The sequence below is a fragment of the Cydia splendana genome, chromosome 5 (assembly GCF_910591565.1).
Source record: "Cydia splendana chromosome 5, ilCydSple1.2, whole genome shotgun sequence".
NCBI lineage: Eukaryota > Metazoa > Arthropoda > Insecta > Lepidoptera > Tortricidae > Cydia > Cydia splendana.
This window is the reverse complement of record NC_085964.1, coordinates 9,222,676-9,241,905: the sequence shown is the minus strand read 5'-3', so window position 1 is coordinate 9,241,905 and position 19,230 is coordinate 9,222,676. Positions and strand designations below refer to the sequence as shown.

General features: G+C 36.5%; 1 protein-coding gene across 2 annotated transcripts; it reads left to right on the top strand.

Moving 5' to 3' along the window:
* The first annotated feature begins 979 nt into the window (after positions 1–979).
* LOC134790683 (uncharacterized) lies at positions 980–18,977 on the top strand. 2 transcript variants are annotated; one of them, XM_063761582.1, is made up of 2 exons: positions 980–1,060; positions 17,309–18,977. In XM_063761582.1, the coding sequence occupies exons 1-2, from the start codon at positions 1,009–1,011 to the stop codon at positions 18,550–18,552; spliced, it is 1,296 nt and encodes a 431-aa protein (XP_063617652.1). In that variant the 5' UTR covers positions 980–1,008; the 3' UTR covers positions 18,553–18,977. The 2 variants fall into 2 exon arrangements, with proteins under 2 accessions (XP_063617652.1, XP_063617653.1); XM_063761583.1 differs by lacking the exon at positions 980–1,060 and adding an exon at positions 16,391–16,632.
* Positions 18,978–19,230: the final 253 nt, after the last annotated feature.

Sequence of the window (19,230 nt, the reverse complement as noted above, 5' to 3'; positions counted from 1 at the left end):
AATGAAATAAATCCTAAAACCCCAACTAAATACTATATTTAACCCCTTATGCCACTTTAAACTTACATAACAATAACAGTATTTGCTCCATACATTTACGAAAAGGTACCTTATGGAAATAAATCTAATAATACATCACTACAAAATATCAATCATATTATAGTTTATCTTTTATGAATAGAAAATATTAATTTACATTAAACTGCCCCCAATTTAATTAGTTCTTCGTCATAATAATCTTAAAAAAGACCAATAATTTGTATGTAATGAAAAGGTACCTTGTGGTCAAGTTACATGATGAGGCATGATGATGATGGAACAGTTAGGATAAACTAATAATATTTTGGGGTTAAGATGGTATAAATCGTCTATTTCTTATCAATAATATATTTCGGTTGCTATTGAAGATAAGCGGCATTGAGGTTCAATGACCTCAGATATTCCATAAGGTAATGCGTCGGGTATTGGCATTTTTCAGCAAACCAATGGCTGATTTACTGCATGCGACCAAACCAAATGAAGATTATTCTAGTTAAGAAAGACTTGACGAGAGTAACTTTGGTATAATAGCAGTCTACTTGGATTTGTGATGTCGGTCTATGTACGGTTATAATATTTGCGAGGCGCCCCAACCAGAACTCAAATTATCAAATTAGTTTTGCAAAATGCTAATACAGTTCTCTACCAAACTTCTTTTCCCGTATTGACTAGTTTTTTTGGGAATTTTCAATCTTTTTTCCATAAGGTACCTTTTCTACTAAACTCTGAGACGACATTACTAGGCTTATAACTAACTTATAACAAAAATAAAAAACAGGTAAACAAACGTTACGCATTAAGGTTTCAGATCACACAATAAAAAAAAATTGAGCATTTTTTCACCTCTTTACAAAACATTTAATATCTCCGAAACTAGAAACCCTCATAAGGTACCTTTTCCCGTGGAACGTCACATTTAATTGTCACTACATCGATGTAAGTTTTGACGGTGTAATTAAATGGTCAAAAATGTATCATAACTATGAATATCAATACGCTGCGATACAAAATAGAGAAAATGGTAAGTCTATTTATCACGGGTTTAATCATATTTTTGTTATAAATAATAAGTGACATGTTAATAGGTAAATAGTTCACTGTTAATGTTAAGGTTTTAATTGTAAATAGTAATGGGCAGGTAGGTAATTTAAAAATACATATATTTTAAAATAAAAATTAGGTTACTACTATATTAAATTAGGTAGTTAGGTATAGGTACTTGCAATAGTACATTACGATATAAGTGCGAAAAGAAGGAATTTCGCAAGGAGTGGCGATAAATTGAAACTCGACCTAAGGGAGTGTTTTAATTCGACACGAGTTGCGAATTAACTTTTCGCATGTGTATTGTACGTTTCACAATAGGTAGGTAAATAGAGCCCTTAAAATTGTTGACATAGCACGTATTGCCCTTAATCCCGACCTGGGGCGGTAAAGTACCACCATATGTACTGTAAATAACTATCTTGCTTAACTTAAGATTGCGAATATTGCGATATTATAATTTGTCATGTTGTAATCAACCTACTTTAGTTATTAATGTAATACTGCACAGTGCACGTGACGTATAAACAAAATATATCGAATGCATAGGTAGTAATTTAGATACTTAATTAATATTATGGTGTAATAATATCTCTTAAACTATCTAACTCTTAATGAATATCATAGTTTCGCTTGAAATGTTGTTTTTTGTAATTGAATTTATTGTCAACAAATTAAAACAAATTTTTAACTATTCCTTGCGTAAATTACAAATACCAAAACACACCCAACTTGTCAGTAATAGTCTGTTCGAGAAACGGAAAACGGTGAAAAATAGAGATAATACTCCTAAAAATACGTGTGATACCTCATTAGATTCGTAATGATGTCTAGAAAAATGTGTTCGAAGCGTGTATTAGCACACAAAAAATTACAAAAGTTATTAACAAAAAAAGGGAGAAAATAATATATAAAAGTAGATTATTCTTATTTCCCAAATATCTCAAAAAGTATTAAGTAATATTTAAGAAACCAAAATGAATATTATAAAAGAGGAGGATATCTCCAATCAAACATTCCATACTTCCAGAATTGTATCTCCATTATTTATACTTTTTATTCAACGCTGAACACAGCCCTCCGCGCATCATTTTCGGGAAACGCGCCCGGCGTGAAAAAGTGATTACGTAACATTAAATATAATTTTAAAGGTTATAAATATTCATTGAAAATTTAAAAAAAAAATATAGTGTATTTAAAACATGTCAACAAATGTAATACTTGTAGAAATTTATTTTAAAGTTATTTTTTCAACAAGTTAGGCAATTGTTAATGAACAAAATTTTCTCGAAATTCCTTCTTTATTGAAAACGAAAAAAAATGTATAAATAACTATTGTAAAATTTCCTCGCTTTCTAGAGCCCTTCTCATATACATGCTTAATAAGATCACGTCACTTTTTTCCCCCTTTTTTGTTTATAACTTTTGATATTTTTTGTGTGCTAATACACGCTTTAAATACATTTTTCTAGACATCATTACGATTCGTAATGAGGTATCACACGTATTTTTAGGAGTATTATCTCTATTTTTAGTAAAGGCAAAGGCGCGAAATTCAAATATCATTTGGAAAGTCAACTCATTTCGCTTAAATTTTTTAAATTTAATCTACCTGTCTTTACTGACAAGTTTGCTATGCTAGAGTATAAACAGTTGATAAACAGTTATGGTCTAAGATCCCACGATCCCGTTTCTATGGTCGATCTTCACCAATCTGTCTGACGGATGAAACTATGAAAATATGAAAGAAAATATGTTCCTGAACATAAAAAAATAGGGTTGCCTAAAGAAATCCGGTCAAGGCAATTTTTAATATTTAAAAAAAAAAAAAAATATTTCTTCAAATTTCACCGATTTATCTGACAAACGAAATAACTTCCAATGGAAAGTATAGAACTTGTACAACATAAATCAACTAGGTTGCCTATCTTTTTCCGGTCACTATTATGTGGTTGCCATGTTTAAACAGGTGCGTTTTTATCGACTAGCAAAAAGCAGAGCTTTGTAAGGGCTCGCGGAGGTTTTCTACCTTAACGTACCGAACCGGTTGCTGTCCGGTACACCTGTCTGTTACAGCTTTTACTTTGTCCTTTAAAAACGTGTCCAGACGACAAAATCAAATTGCCAATATCATCCCATATAACCATTCCAGTCGCAGAATCACAAAGTGGTAACTAAATGTCAGATGTGTCGTAACAGAGTCCACACAATGTGTCTAGAATTGTTTCGAAACAAAGTGTCGTCGCCGTGTCTACACTTTTCCGTAACAAGGTGTCGACACATTTGTGTGCACTTTGCGTGCGGTTTGCGACTAAATCTGACAGCAAATTTGTGACAGCAAATGTCAATATACAATACCTCTTGAAAACCAAGGTTTGTCAAACTACTATTAGTGTCTCGTGTGCTCGTAATTCTAGTAAGTCATCATGGGCAATGCAAATGATAATAATCGACCGAAACCATATAAACACCCAACACCCGTCAACCTTTTACAGAAAAGTTTTTAAAGAAATTCAATAAGCTACTTAGGTCAGGCAACGAATGCTCCAAAAGTTGTAGAGGGAAATGCTCGGAACACAATTTTTGACTCCGTAACTCGGTTTGACAAGTTAGGAGGTGAACATATCAAAAGTCCCCGGCCGTAGCCCTTGAGCGGGGGGGAGAGAGGGGGCTTTGAAGGTCCCATTTTCCCGTTTTTCGATTATATCTCGGAAACTATGCATCTCAGCGACATGGCCACTTATACAAAATGAAAGTTAATTTAATTTGTTACAAGTTTATTCAGTCAATTTTTTCGATATGTTGAATAGTTTTTGAGATATCCGCTCTTGAAAGTTTATTTAGGGCTCTCAATTTTATCTTGATATATCTATATCAGTGAAGGTGCTAGGCCGTGTTTGGTATCGTTTTCGTATAAATCTGGGGTGCTGAATAATCCATTTAAGATATCACATTGACACCATTCCACAAAATAAAAATAAATCTTTTTAGGGTTCCGTACCTCAAAAGGAAAAAACGGAACCCTTATAGGATCACTCGTGCGTCTGTATGTATGTCCGTCTGAATACACAAAATAGTTCTTTACCTATTAGAAATGTGCAGTCAAGCGCGAGTCGGACTTAATGTACGGAACCCTTAATACGCGAGTCCGACTCGCACTTGGCCGGTTTTTTTGAAACTCTTCTTGACGCTTAACCGCTGAACCGATTTCGTTGAAATTTGGTATAGAAATAGTTTGCGTCCCGGAACAGGACATAGGATAGATCTTATAACCAAAATCATCTTTTGAAGGTGTGAAAAGTGGCGTGGAAATTTGTACGGGAAATCAATAACCGCTGAACCGATTTATATGAAATTTGGGATGGTCTACATCTTTGATTTAGTTAAAAATGATGAAAAAACATGACTTCAAACCTAAATATAAACAGTATTAACTTCAAGAAGTCAATTCTGAATTCCCCCCTACACCTCATTTCACACCTTTAAAGGATGATTTTTGAGATAACTTATTATATCCTGTCTCGGGACTCAAAATAAATGTGTACCAAATTTAAATTAAAACTGTTCAGCAGTTTAAGCGTGAAGAGGAGTTTAAAAGAAAGTATTTTAATAAGTTTATATGTTTTTACTTCGGAATGGTGTCAATGTGATACCTTAACTAAATTTGGTACTGCGAATTTATACGAAAACGATACCAAACATGGCCTCGTAGCTTTACTGTTGTAGAAGTCAAAATAAAATTGAGAGCCCTAAATTCTTATTACTTGGCCAAACTTGTGTAGAAGGAAAAGGTAAAATAAAAGTCTTCGGCAGGAATATAAGACACAAATATTTTTTTTTTTTTTGCGTTACTATTTCATTCATCAAATATAAACATACCTTGATTATACTATTCTAGTGAGATCCTCATAGATAAACAAAAACATTTACTTAAAAAATTACAAGGTCGAAATGTCACGGAACTTGTGAGAGTAATATGTGAAAAATATAAACTTTTATGACAAAAAAAATCTGGACACAATTTAAGAATCACCCAATTGCGTCGAGGAATCATCTGTATTTTTGCTTGTTTCATTACCTCCTCGCTTCTTTTTTGTCCTTTGTATTCTGTAGCAATTTGTTAGATCTGAAAATAAAGATAACTTGCGTCGTCACGGATGTCGATTTATAGGTTTTAGGGAGTGCAGAATTCGAAAACGATGATCATTTTATAATCCAAGATGGCGGCTACGTATTTTGTCATAAAAGTGGAATCCAAAATAGTCATCATTTTCGAAATCTGCGCCCCCTAAAACCTATAAAATGACATCCATGACGACTTTTATGACATAGTGCATGGCCGCCATCTTGGAATCCAAAATAGTCATCATTTTCGAAATCTGCGCCCCCCAAAACCTATAAAACGACACCCATGACGACTTTTATGACATAGTGCATGGCCGCCATTTTGGATTCCAAAACGGTCATCATTTTCGAAAGCGGGGCCCCCTAAAACCTATAAAACGACATACATGACGACTTTTATGACATAGTGCATGGCCGCCATCTTGGAATCCAAAATGGTCATCATTTTCGAAATCTGCGCCCCCTAAAACCTATAAAACGACACCCATGACGACTTTTATGACATAGTGCATGGCCGCCATTTTGGAATCCAAAATGGTTATCATTTTCTAAATCTGCGCCCCCCAAAACCTATAAAACGACACCCATGACGACTTTTATGACATAGTGCATGGCCGCCATTTTGGATTTCAAAATGGTCATCATTTTCTAAATCGGGGCCCCCTAAAACCTATAAAACGACATCCATGACGACTTTTATGACATAGTGCATGGCCGCCATCTTGGAATCCAAAATGGTTATCATTTTCGAAATCTGCGCCCCCTAAAACCTATAAAACGACACCCATGACGACTTTTATGGCATAGTGCATGGCCGCCATTTTGGATTCCAAAATGGTCATCATTTTCAAAATTGGGGCCCCCTAAAACGTATAAAACGACATCCATGACGACTTTTATGACACAGTGCATGGCCGCCATTTCGGATTCCAAAATGGTCATTATTTTCGAAATCGGCACTCCCTAAAACCTATATATTGACACCCATCTCGACTTTTATGACAAAGTGTTTTGCTACCATCTGCATGCAAGACATTTCTATTATTTTTACGTACAAAAATGGCCCCCTGTCAACTTTCAATCGAGATTTAATCGATAATTTATTCGATTAATATTCAGATTAATTCAATTTCAATCTATGTTAGGTCGACTAAACTAATCGCGATTAAAATTTGAGAATTAACTTTTTTTATTCCATTAATTAGTCGAATAAACAGTTAATCGATTAATGCCCATCTCTGACCACGGCATTTTTACACTTTGAGAATATCTGAAAACAAATCAACACAAGGAGCCATTTTGCAAATCCAGTAACATACCAGTAACTTTGTTATTACTTTTGACAGCGCGTGTCATGTGTCAACACAGAGTCGACACAAAGTCGAAACATTGCAACTACTTTGTGACTGCAATATTTCTCAGCCTTAAACCATATTTATACATCATAATTAACAAGTTTCGTAGTATGTAAAGCGTTATTTCTGTTATTTAAGTATAGTATACGCATCGAAGTACTAAAAATGCTTCAAATAATATAGTTATGAACACAGGCACTGAGAAGTAAACAATTCCATTTCCGGCTAAACTAAAACAATGTGGTGGCGCGTTGATTATATTACACTTAGTTTATCAAATCACTCGAGCAGTTTAATTCCCCATAATAATTTAAGTCATATTGTAATATAAATGCAAACAATATATAATTACGTCTTGTAATCCGTTTTAGAGATGGCGTATTAATGTCACTTATTTTTATTTAAGTATTTTTCCATCTGACAGTTTCCATTTGACAGGAACAAAATGAACGAATGAACGAATGATTTTGGCATAAAGTAGTCGCAAACCCGAAACAATGTGTGCACACGGCGACCACACTTTATGTCACTTTGTGTCATGTGTCGACCCTTCCCCATTTCTGGTAACTGTGTCGACACGGCGACGACTCTGCGACTGGAATTGTGACCGAAACAGACGGTGTCGACACAAGATGTGTCAACACCGCGTCGTAACGGCGACTGGAAATGGTTGTATGGGATCCACACGTAATATACAATTTCATAAGTGCATTACATCCTACACGGTCGCCCAGTACTTTTTGTAAGGAACCCAACTGGCTTTCCTACATAATGTTGGGTCAGCGAGCCAATGTTCTTGAATTTATTTTTGCGTCCACTCCACACAACTGATCGAAAAACTATCCCGTCTGGACACCTACTGGCGGTAATCACGCTGCTCCGCACATAAACTAACACACACAGTTCCACTAGGTACAACCAGGGTCCAGCATCAGCTCTATCTTGGGTACTGCTCTTCCAAGTTCTCATTAAGACGTGTCAGATGACCAAAACAGCGTGTGCCTATGTTGCACCAAACCTGAGTTCCACTAGGTACAGCCAGGGTTTAGCATCAGCTCTATCTTGGGTACTAATCTCCTAAGTGCTCATCAAGACGAGTCGGATGGCCAAAACAGCCTGTGCCTATGTTGCAACAAACCTGAGTTCCACTAGGTACTGCCAGGGTTCAGCATGAGTTCTATCTTGTGTACTGTTCTCCCAAGTGCTCATCATGACGAGTCGTATGTCCAAAATAGCGTGTGTCTATGTTGCATCAAACCTGATCGAGTTCCACTAGGTTCAGCCAGGGTTCAGCATCAGCTCTATCTTGGGTACTACTTTCCTAAGTTCTCATCAAGACGAGTTGCATGACCAAAACAGCGTGTGCCTATGTTGTATAAAACCCGAGCTCCATTAGGCACTGTCAGGGTTCAGCATCAGCTATCTTGGGTACTGAAAGTACTGATCTACGCAGTGATCATCATGACGAGTTGGATATCCAAAACAGCGTGTGTCTATGTATGTTGCATCAAACCCGAGCTCCACTAGGTACTGCCAGGGTTCGGCATCGGCTCTATCTTGGGTACTACTCTCCTAAGTGCTCATCAAGATGAGTCGGATGACCAAACCATAATGTGCCTTTGTTACACAAAACCTGAGTTCCACTAGGTACTGCCAGGGTACTGGGTCATTTTGCTGAACTGCACGACGACGTTTCGATTGGCGTGCAGTTCCCATACAAGTTGCAGTCGGGTTGTAGTCCGTCTGTATCGGCCCTAAGTCACTGAAGTTTGTATTAATTATGCTTATCTTTATTTATAATTTTAGCAGTTCCAAGCAATAGTAACACTAAAGGCGCCATTCATTAATTACGTAAGACAATTTTTGCCAGCTTTTGACCCCCTCCCTCCCCTATGTAAGAAATAATAAGAATAGGCTGACCCCGTCCAGCCACCAATATAATTTATTTTCAAAAAAATATTTTTATGAATGTTTATTTGTACCTGTACAAAGGTACTTGAGCTCGTTTAAGCTAACTCTGCACCGTGTTTGATAGCATAGAGTGTGGAAGTATTATTTTAAACGTCATAATTTCATAGAAATTAAAAAAAATATCGCATCTTTGTGATCTTACTTAAGAACTATGAAAACCCCCTCCCACCCCCTTGTAAGAAAAAATAAGATATTTTCGACCCCCCTCCACCCCAAAATCGTCTTACGTGATAAATGAATGGCGCCAAAACTGTATCTCGAACTGAAAATACCCGATTTAAGTTTGCTAACACAACATGACTGATCATCACATCGTCAGCGTCACAAAACATACGAGTAAATTGACCTCCGCAGTAAATATACAGCAAGATTGATTGTTCTAGTAGGTATTCACAAAAACTTAATTGCTAAAATGGGAATCAAACTAAGTAAGTGAAGCGAGGTGGGTTGAATCCAAAATTGTACCCACTTTGGTATTCATCGTTGTTAATGGCGTAAGCGCCATCGACATTATTGAACTTGAAAACACCACATATGTATCGTATTGTCTGAATACCCACAACACAAGCCTTCTTAAGTAGTCAATTTGTATAAGAATGTCCAATATTTATATATTTATTACTAACGCCATCTGTTAGAGAAAGAAATAATTAACATTAGCACGAATGTTAATTCATCATTTTGCCAACAGATGGCGCTAGTAGTAATACAAAGTGTTATTACTTTATTTTATTTTTTTTGGTTTATAAAATGATATTTTTATGTTTGATAACACATCTAGACATGAATTTAAATTACTATGTTAAATTTCAAACCTAACAGTGCAGTAGTTTTTCCGTAAAGTGTACCACAAGAATGCATAGTTCGTCGATTAGTGATAGGGCTCGCTTCGCTCGCCCTAATAATTGCACTCATCTGTCTGACGCTTGAATTATACATCAAAATGTTGGTAATTTTATTGCAAATACAGTGGCATAGGGTTGCCTGCGAAAATCCGGTCACAAATAAGGGTTGCCAGGCTTTTAAGTAAAATAAAAAGGGAAGACTTTTACCGATAACTCATAAACGGCTTAACCTATCAAGTTTCTTTTAATTTTGTTTTAATGAGTTTTTTAAGCACTATTTTTATGATTTTTTTCATATGTTTGGATCAATGGTTCAAAAGTTAGAAGGAATACACGTATTTTGTTCTTTCTAAATTTTTATTTCCAAAACGGTTAACTTTATCAAAAAATATTGTTTGCTCATAAGTTAAAAGGAATACCCGTATTTTGTTCTTTCTAAATTTTTATTTCCAAAACGGTTAACTTTATCAAAAAATATTGTTCCCCTATTTATTTTTAAAGACCTATCCAACGACACCCAACACTGTAGGGTTAAAACGGTAAAAAAAAATTACGTACATTTTGATTATTTCAAAGCGATTATTTCCGAAAATATCCACTTAATCAAAAAATGTTATTCTAAGACCCCTATTTATTTTAAAAGACCTATCTAACGATATCCCACATCGTAGGGTTGAAGTGAAAAAAAAAACTCACATACATTTTGTTTCGTAACAAGCGATTTTTTCGAAAATGTTCACTTTATCAAAAAATGTTTCTTGAACACTCTTATTCATTTTAAAAGACCTATCCAACGACATCCCACACCTTAGGGTTGAAACGAAAAGAAATCGCCACACATTTAGTTTCTTTCGAAGCTTTTAATTCCGAAACTTTTCACTTTATAAAAAAATGTTTATAGAAAACCCCCATTTATTTTCAAAGACCTATCCAACGACACCCCACATTATAGGGTTGAAACGATGTAAAAATATTCACACACGTTTTGTGTCTCTCTCTGTCTCTCTTTCCAAAAATATTCACTTTATCAAAAAATGTTTTTCTAAAACCCCTTTTCATTTTAAAATACCTATCCAAAAGTCTTAGAAATACATTTTTTGATTAAGTGAATGTTTTCGGAAATAATCGCTTTGAAAGAATCAAAATGTACGTGATTTTTTTTTTACCGTTTTAACCCTACAGTGTGGGGTGTCGTTGGATAGGTCTTTAAAAATAAATAGGGGTCTGCAAACAATATTTTTTGATAAAGTTAACCGTTTTGGAAATAATAATTTAGAAATAACAAAATACCGGTATTCGTTCTAACTTTTGAACCATTGATCCAAAAATATGAAAAAAAAACATAAAAATAGTGCTTAAAAAACTCATTCAAACAAAATGAAAACAAACTTGATAGGTTAAGCCGTTTATGAGTTATCGGTAAAAGTCTTCCCTTCTTATTTTACTTAAAAGCCTGGCAACCCTTATTTGTGACCGGATTTTCGCAGGCAACCCTATGCCTTTGTATTTGCAATAAAATTACCAACATTTTGATGTATAATTCAAGCGTCAGTAATTTTGATGTATAATTCAAGCGTCAGATAGAAATTGAAACGGAGATTGAGGAGTAGCGCGTTGAATGAGTGGTTCGTTTTTAGGTTATATTTCCTTAAATAAAACAACTTTCCTTGTTTACTAATCAGGTGGTGGTATATTTAAATATAATACTGTAGGTTCATCATATAGGCGTTTAGATGGATGGCAACGAGAAGGAGAAGCCTCCAGACGAGGCTGATAATGACATGAACTGGGAGACAGTCTCACTGTCTCACGTAAACGTAACTTGGATTTGTCACCGACCAAGCTGGAGCCTTTTCCTAAAAAAATTGTAATCGACCCGTCAGAGGCCGGCAATCAATCGGGTAATACAATTAATACAGTGGAGTCGAACAACAGTATTGTGGTTGAGTTAAACAAAAATGAGCCAGCCGAGACAAGTCAAATTAATACAGTTGATTTAAACAAAAATAATTCAGATGAGTTCAACCCACATTTATACAAACACCCCAGTCTAGACAGCAAACACCGAGAGTACAATGCCGAAGATGATGAACCATTTATAGTTCATGTCTCTAGAGAGTCTGCACCATCTTCCAATGCTTCTCTAAACCCCATCAATGTAGGCCTTTTGCTTACTCAAGCAAATGTTCATAATATCCAGAAAGAAGGTGGTATTAAATCAGTAGGTCGCAACAGAGTAGCAGTAACTTTCTTCACAGCAGCTGATGCAAATAGTTTCCTAAAACACCCGCTACTAGACAAACATAAGTTTATAGCTGATATTCCTTCATACCATGTGTCACGTATGGGAGTTGTGCGAGGAGTTCCTTCGGATTGGTCGATGGAGGAGTTAGTCAACGGCACAAACCTGAAAGAAGGTAAAGGAAAAATCCTTAAGGCTCGACGACTGCAACGAAGGGTGACAAAAGATGATGGCTCCTCATCCTGGGTACCAAAACCCAGTCGGTGGTGGTTACTTTTGAAGGGCAATCTTTACCATCAAAAATCTTCGCATACTACACCTCACTAGTTGTAGAAGTATATCAACTGCCAATTATTCAATGTAGGAAGTGCCTTAGGTTCGGACATATTCAAACACAGTGCCGGTCTGATGCCAGATGCTATAAGTGTGCACAAAAACACCCCGGTGATGGATGCAATGTAGCTCCAGAACATGTGACATGTATATTTTGTTTCGGCAGACACTTTGCTACAGAAAAAGTATGCAATGAATATGGTCGACAAAAGGCCATTAAACTTGCCATGTCTGAACAGAATATCTCATACGCAGAAGCAGCAGCACAGTTCTCAGCGGTTCGCAGGCCATATTCAGATGTAGAAAGAGTCATGTTTGAGCCGGTTACAGACTCTTCACGATCTTCCCAGTCCCCATGCCACCCTGATACTTTCATGCCAACCCCTCCGCCCACCACTTCATATCGTAAGACCGTATATCGAGCGCCCCGGACGAGGGTCTCCCTCTCCCCCGGTTATGATAGAGTAGCTCACAAGAATATTGTCCGAACTCCCCCACCTCAACTGCCCAATGGCCAAGTTCTGAAAGATTCTTCTGCTTACAATAGAATCACTCCCAATGAAGACCTAATGGAGCTCTGTCTAAAATTCTTGACAAACATAATCGCTAAGTGGAGCGATTGCCTACCAGACGACGTTGCACCCTTAATGATCACATTCGCGGAAAGACTTACATTCCATAATGGCCCCCCCGGTCACATTTCTTCAGTGGAATAGTCGAAGCATTATACCAAAGAAACCTGACCTTATTCAGCTCATCAACAATCATGCTGTGACTGTTGCGGCCATTTCGGAGACATGGTTACTCCCCGGCTCCTTTTTCAGAGTGCCGGGCTTCTCGTGTCTCCGGGAAGACCGCAACGATGGACGCGCCGGATGTGCGTTGTTCATCAAACGCGGTTACCCTTTCGCCCAAATTTCTATTCCCCCTCATTCGGATGGGATTAATGACGTAGCTGCCAAGGTTATGGGCATTAATTCCATCTCTATATACATTCCCCATCCTGAAGTAGTTGATATATGTGAATTAAAATCTATTCTCAAATCGGTTCCACCTCCTCTTATGATTTTAGGGGACTTCAATTGTCACAATATGTCATGGGGGTCATACCATTCGGATGCATTTTCATCAGCCCTGTTGGATTTATTCGATGAAATCAATGTGGGAGTTATTAATGACGGTACTCCCACGCATCGGGTATACCCAGGCCAGAACCCCCAGTCAGTCCTCGATCTATCTGTGTGTTCTCCTAGTTTGTCTTCTTTATTATCCTGGAGGGTATTACGCCAGTCGTTCGGCAGTGACCATTTCCCAATTATTATCACGAAGCCTTCTTCTATTCTTCCAATTCCGTCCCCTGAACCTCTTTTAAAACACAAAATTCAATCAGCAGACTGGCCCAATTATGCATTATTTGTAGAGGAAAGTATGAAAGAGTGGGACACGAGCGAAATTGGTCAAGATGAAAAATATTTAAAATTTAAAAATGTGTTAATAGAGTCCGCCGATAAATTTATACCAAAAAAGAAACCTGCTAGACTTAAAATCCCTTCACCCCCGTGGTGGAACGCAGACTGTACGGCAGCCGTTAAGGAAAGAGAGGCCGCTGAAAAAACTTTTAACAATACCGGAAATTTAGATGATTACATTTCTTTAAAAAAATCTCGGCACGTACAAAGCGCTTCCTAGCAAAGGCTAAAAAGAGGGGATGGAAGGGATTCTGTGAGAGCTTATCTCCTAAAACCCCTCCATCACTTGTATGGCGGAACATAAAGAGGTTCAGAGGTTCATTTCATCCAGAGTCTATGCCCACCACAGATGCTCCTTGGCTGGCAGACTTTGCAGATAGACTTGCCCCGTCAACTGTCCCTGAAGCATCCTGCTTGTTACTTCCCCCGCTGTCAGGCACCTTGAGCTCACTGGACATGCCTTTCTCATATTCAGAACTCAGTCTGGTGCTTAGTGGATTGAGAAATACTACACCTGGAGAGGATGGCATACCATACTGTTTCCTGTCTAAACTCAATTCATCTTCACAGGAGTATCTGCTCGGTATTCTAAACCATGCCTTTGACACGGGAGAGATCCCAGTTGACTGGAAGACCCAAGTTATTATTCTGTGAAGTTCTCACGTTTATGTGAAATACTTACGTTTAGAACAATTAAGCTGAAGCATTTTTAATTATTATATTTAATACGTCTTAGTACAACTAATATGTTATTTGAAGTATATTCAAGTTATTTGACACGAATGTTTTTCTCATGAGGATCTTGCTACTATGGCAACGATTGCCATAGCGGTTAGTCTTCTGAAAGAAGGTATGTTTGGATAGAACATACTTCACACCCTCGGAAGCTTTAAGAATTTTAGGTTAAATTCTTAAGTCCCATTCTGGAACTCAAATCCTGTACTCTGGGCCCGAATAGCGGCTTGGTAAATATGTCAGCGAGTTGGACTTCGCCAGGAACTTGTTTGACACTGAACTCTTCGTTGCTTACACATTCTCTCACAAAGAAGTGTTTGAGTTTGATATGTTTGGTGCGCTGCATATTCGTATTTGGGGTTGTGCGCTAAGTAGACTGCTGACTTGTTGTCCAAGTTTAGGACTGGCTTTTCCGTTTTTGTTAGATCATTAAACAATCGATTTAGCCATAGTATTTCTTGAGCCGCTTCGCTCGCCGCTATGACTTCAGCCTCTGTTGAAGAAATGGAAACTGTGGTTTGCTTTTGGCGTCTCCAGCTTATAGCGGCGCCAGAGAATAAGCATACCATACCGGAAGTCGATCGTCCAGTAGACTGGTCTCCTCCATGATCTGCGTCGCTGTAGCAGACCAAGTGCGGCGTTGACTTTTTCGTAAATATTAGGCCCTTTTCTTGGGTCCCTTTCAGATATCTGAAGATGCGCTTAACTAGCATCACATCTTCCTTTGTAGGTGCTTCTAGATGTCTCGAGGCAACTCCAACAGCGTAGGAGATATCAGGCCTTGTACCTACGGACAGATATGCCAAAGCGCCTACGGCTTGCCTATAAGGGAAGTTCGACTTCATGTTTTCATCCGCTCCCGCATCATTATCTTTGATCAAGGGTGATGGTGCAGACTTGCAATGTGACATTCCATATTTTTCTAGGATTTTCTTGATGTATGACTTTTGGCATAGAGATATGGAGTCTTTTTGCACGTTTATTTCCATTCCAAGGAAGTAAGACGCAGGTTTTGTCGTGATTTTGAATCTAGCTTTTAGTTCCTTCAAAAACTCGTCACCTGCTGTCGTTGAGTTGTGCGCTACAAGTCCGTCGTCCACGTAAAGAGCTATAGCGACTTTGGATTGGCCTTTGGTTCGCGTGAATAGGCATGGATCCGCTTCACTCTGCTTGATATTCGTCATGACTTGCTATTCGTCATGTGTTTGTCTGTGATGTTCATAACAATTATTTGTTTTTAGGTTTCCCCACCTACATCCTCCCAAAAATGCAAAATTATTATACCGAACATTCTCCTCACGTGTGAAAGTCAACACCGACATTGGCAAATCCACCCTGTGCAAAATTACAGGGGTAAGCCAGAAAAAAAAACAAAAAAAAAATTCAAGCGTCAGACAGATGAGTGCAATTATCGATAAAAACGCACCTGTTTAAACATGGCAACCACATAATAGTGACCGGAAAAAGATAGGCAACCTAGTTGATTTATATTGTACAAGTTCTATACTTTCCATTGGAACTTATTTCGTTTGTCAGACAAATCGATGAAATTTTAAGAAAAAATTTTTTTTTCAAAAATTTATTAAAAATAGCCTTGACCGGATTTCTTTAGGCAACCCTATTTTTTATGTTCAGTCACATTATTTTCTTTCATATTTTCATAGTTTTATCCGTCAGACAGATTGGTGAAGGTCCGATGTATGGGGGATCTCCTACTATTAATAGAAAAAAACATTTAAAACCATTATATCCTCTGTATCTGAGATATAGTGGAGATATAGATGGTTAAGCAAATCTTGTCAGTAGAAAAAGGCGCGAAATTCAAATTTTCTATGGGACTATAACGTTTCGCACCTACATTTTTCAAATTTGCCGCCTTTTTCTACTGACAAGATCTGCTTGACCCAGTAGCTACTAGCTAGATGAGTAAAAAAAAATTCGTGCAAATTACCAGAGGCGCTACCGCGAAAACCGAAATTCGCAAATTGCGGGGATCTGTCTCTTTTACTCCAATGAAGGCGTAATTAGAGTGACAGAGAAAAATGCCCGCAATTTGCGAACTTCGATTTTCGCGGTAGCCCCTCAGTGTAACCTCGGCTTTAATATTTAGCTGTCAAGTCAAGAAGTGTCAAAACTTCACTTCAACAAATAAACTGCAATTTGCAATATCAATATTTGCATTTATTGACGGAGTTGAGTACAACTAAAAAGTTGATAACGATTCGAAATTAATAGACACTAGGTAGTTGGTTAACGACAAGTAATGATAGTTCTATTCTATTCAAGTTTTATTATATAAAGTATTATTTACAAAATGTTTAGGTTTTATTACTGTAATCAGTCAAAAGTTAACGGAAGACGATGATCAATCTCATTACTTCATTGTTTAAGATAAAGATAAGATGATCAACTAGGATACAGGTATATACTGTCCTGGCAAAAATATTCTAGCATTGGATTAGCGGAGAGTTATAGTAAGTAAATTTATGTTTAGCATAATCACTCGTATTTATTGTTACTTTTTGCTATGTGTAAATATTGGGCAATATCCCATTAAATAAATATAAATCCCATTGATCGTATTAATTTCTAACTCCTCTCACAAATGTTTGCTATTATCATTCATGTGTTACTACCAAATAAGACTTTTATTTTATTTATTATTCCTCTTTGGGGACTGTCTTAACACACTGTTTTAAGAGGATTATTGATTTTGATTTAAGGTTGATTATTCCTCAATTTTTTGTATATTTCCAGAGATTAATGTTAATCTTAGCCCATATTAATGCAAACCTGTTATCTTTATTTGCACACTTTTTTTATTGCAGGCAAAAACATTATTTAGCGAAATAACAGAGTAATATTAATTATTGTCATCATCATCATCATAACTTAAGAGCTTTGCTCTTGTCGCTGGAGTAATAACCAATCATTTCTTTCTTGTACCAGTCTATTAATTTCCTCATATGAAGCATTATTTTTTATTTGACTGAGATAAGTAATTCTAGGTCTCCCTTTTTCTCTTGTCTTCTACTATACTGCCTTCCAGGATGATTTTGCTAATACATACCTGCCTATGCTAAACATAACAAATTTTATTCCATTTACGAGATAATAATACTTATATAAATACTCATTTGTTGTTTTCAGGTGGCAGTAAAATGCATGGATCCTGCAGAGTTGTTACATTTTGTCTTCTGACTACTGTTTTGCCTACAATCCTTATAATCATACCACTTTATTTACGAAATATGAGATATGCTGATGTTATGTATAAGATATCAGATTCGGATGTCATCCAGATTCACAAAGGACAATCATCAGTATTTTGTAAAACACATTCCTTAAAAATGAACACCACATTTAATGCATTCCAAATGACTGGCAAACCTGCCCTGTCCTTAGAAAACAAGAAACACATAAGACTTAAGAAATCATTGACTCTTCCTGATGATACTCTGGAGTACTGGGGCTTTTACCTCTTCAAAGGAGCTTCCGTTGAACTTGAAGCATGTTCCAGGTATGAGGGATCTAAAATATTAGTTGTGAAAGGTGATAATATACTAAATACATGTGGTATTTTAGAAGGGAATAAATACAAGAAAGATGCTCCTCACATTGACAATCAGGAGCATGTGATAGTCACCTTAGCAAATCCTGGTGAAAAAACGGGTCACCCAAAAGATTCTGTGTCCATAAAAAATAACTTGGAGCAAAGCAACCAGGGGAAAGAAAACAAAGCAATAAAAAATATAAATGAGACTGATAGTGTTCAAGGTAATCTGGAACATGATAACATGACAATGTTAAATAGTTTACGATTTAAAAGGAATACAAAGCCAGTTCATCAGCCCAAAACTGTCCTTGATGCTGGGATTCATCACGGTGGAAATGCATTCAACAGCACTGATGGGCAGCAAGATAAGTCCGTTTCTAGCTTTGAAATAAGTCTACATGAGTGTTATGATAATAACATTATTATCAACCGTGAACTGCCATACCAAGCTATTTGTAACAGTACAAAATACTTAGGGAAAGCTACTACTTTAAAAGTTACCCATGATATACTATTAGATGGATATTACTATTATATATTCTACAGTGACAATGATTTTGTCAAAAATAATATTCATGTGATTTTTGATATTTATAAACCCACTTTTCTGTACACTAACATGTCAGAATCAAAGGTATGTATTAATAAAACAGAGTGTATATTTGACATAGGATTTTTTAGTGATGAACTAGTAATTGTAGAAGTACCTACAAAGGATGGATTATCTTATGCTGATGATTCATCTATTTTGACTTCAGTTTGTCACCCAAGAATGTCTGTATATATTTTTTTCCCAGTGACTGTCCTTATGTTGATAATTTTATTTGCATTTTTATGATACATATTATTAGTTTTAGCATATTATTTTGTAGTGAAAACGAACATTTCCAAAAATGTGATATTATTGTATTAGGTGTTAACTTTATTTATAGGTATTAAGTTTACTTGTGATGTGATGTGATTGCATTGCACTGATAGTAATTTGATCCGTGTCCTTTCTTGATAGGTATCATACACTAGTTTGATGACATCTATATATGTACATTTGAGTTCATAAATATGTATACATTTCTCCACCTTAATTACTCGACTCGACTGTAGGTAGTACAATATAATTTATAAACAAAACTAAATTGTACGTAATACCAAACATTGTAACCTGAATGACTATGAGTGTGCAGTTACAAGCTGCTGTAAATGATCTATGTATTGTAGATGTAAATTATATTTGTTATTTAAAAATATTACTTGTTGCGTCAAAAATAGGTATTTTTATTCCTTCCTATATCATCTAGGACCTAGGTACATGCAGCGACGACTTAATTATGTAGGTGGGTAAAATTCCAGTGGTTCAAATTCACTAGAGAGTAGAGCCTCAATAGAAGGAAGTCTCAATGGAAGTCGTAACTATAATAGAACAATTGAATTCCCTTATGACCCAGTTCAATATTAAACTGTCACTACTAGGAGTAAAAGGTACGACCAAGCGCATTAAAATGATGTATACAATAAAATT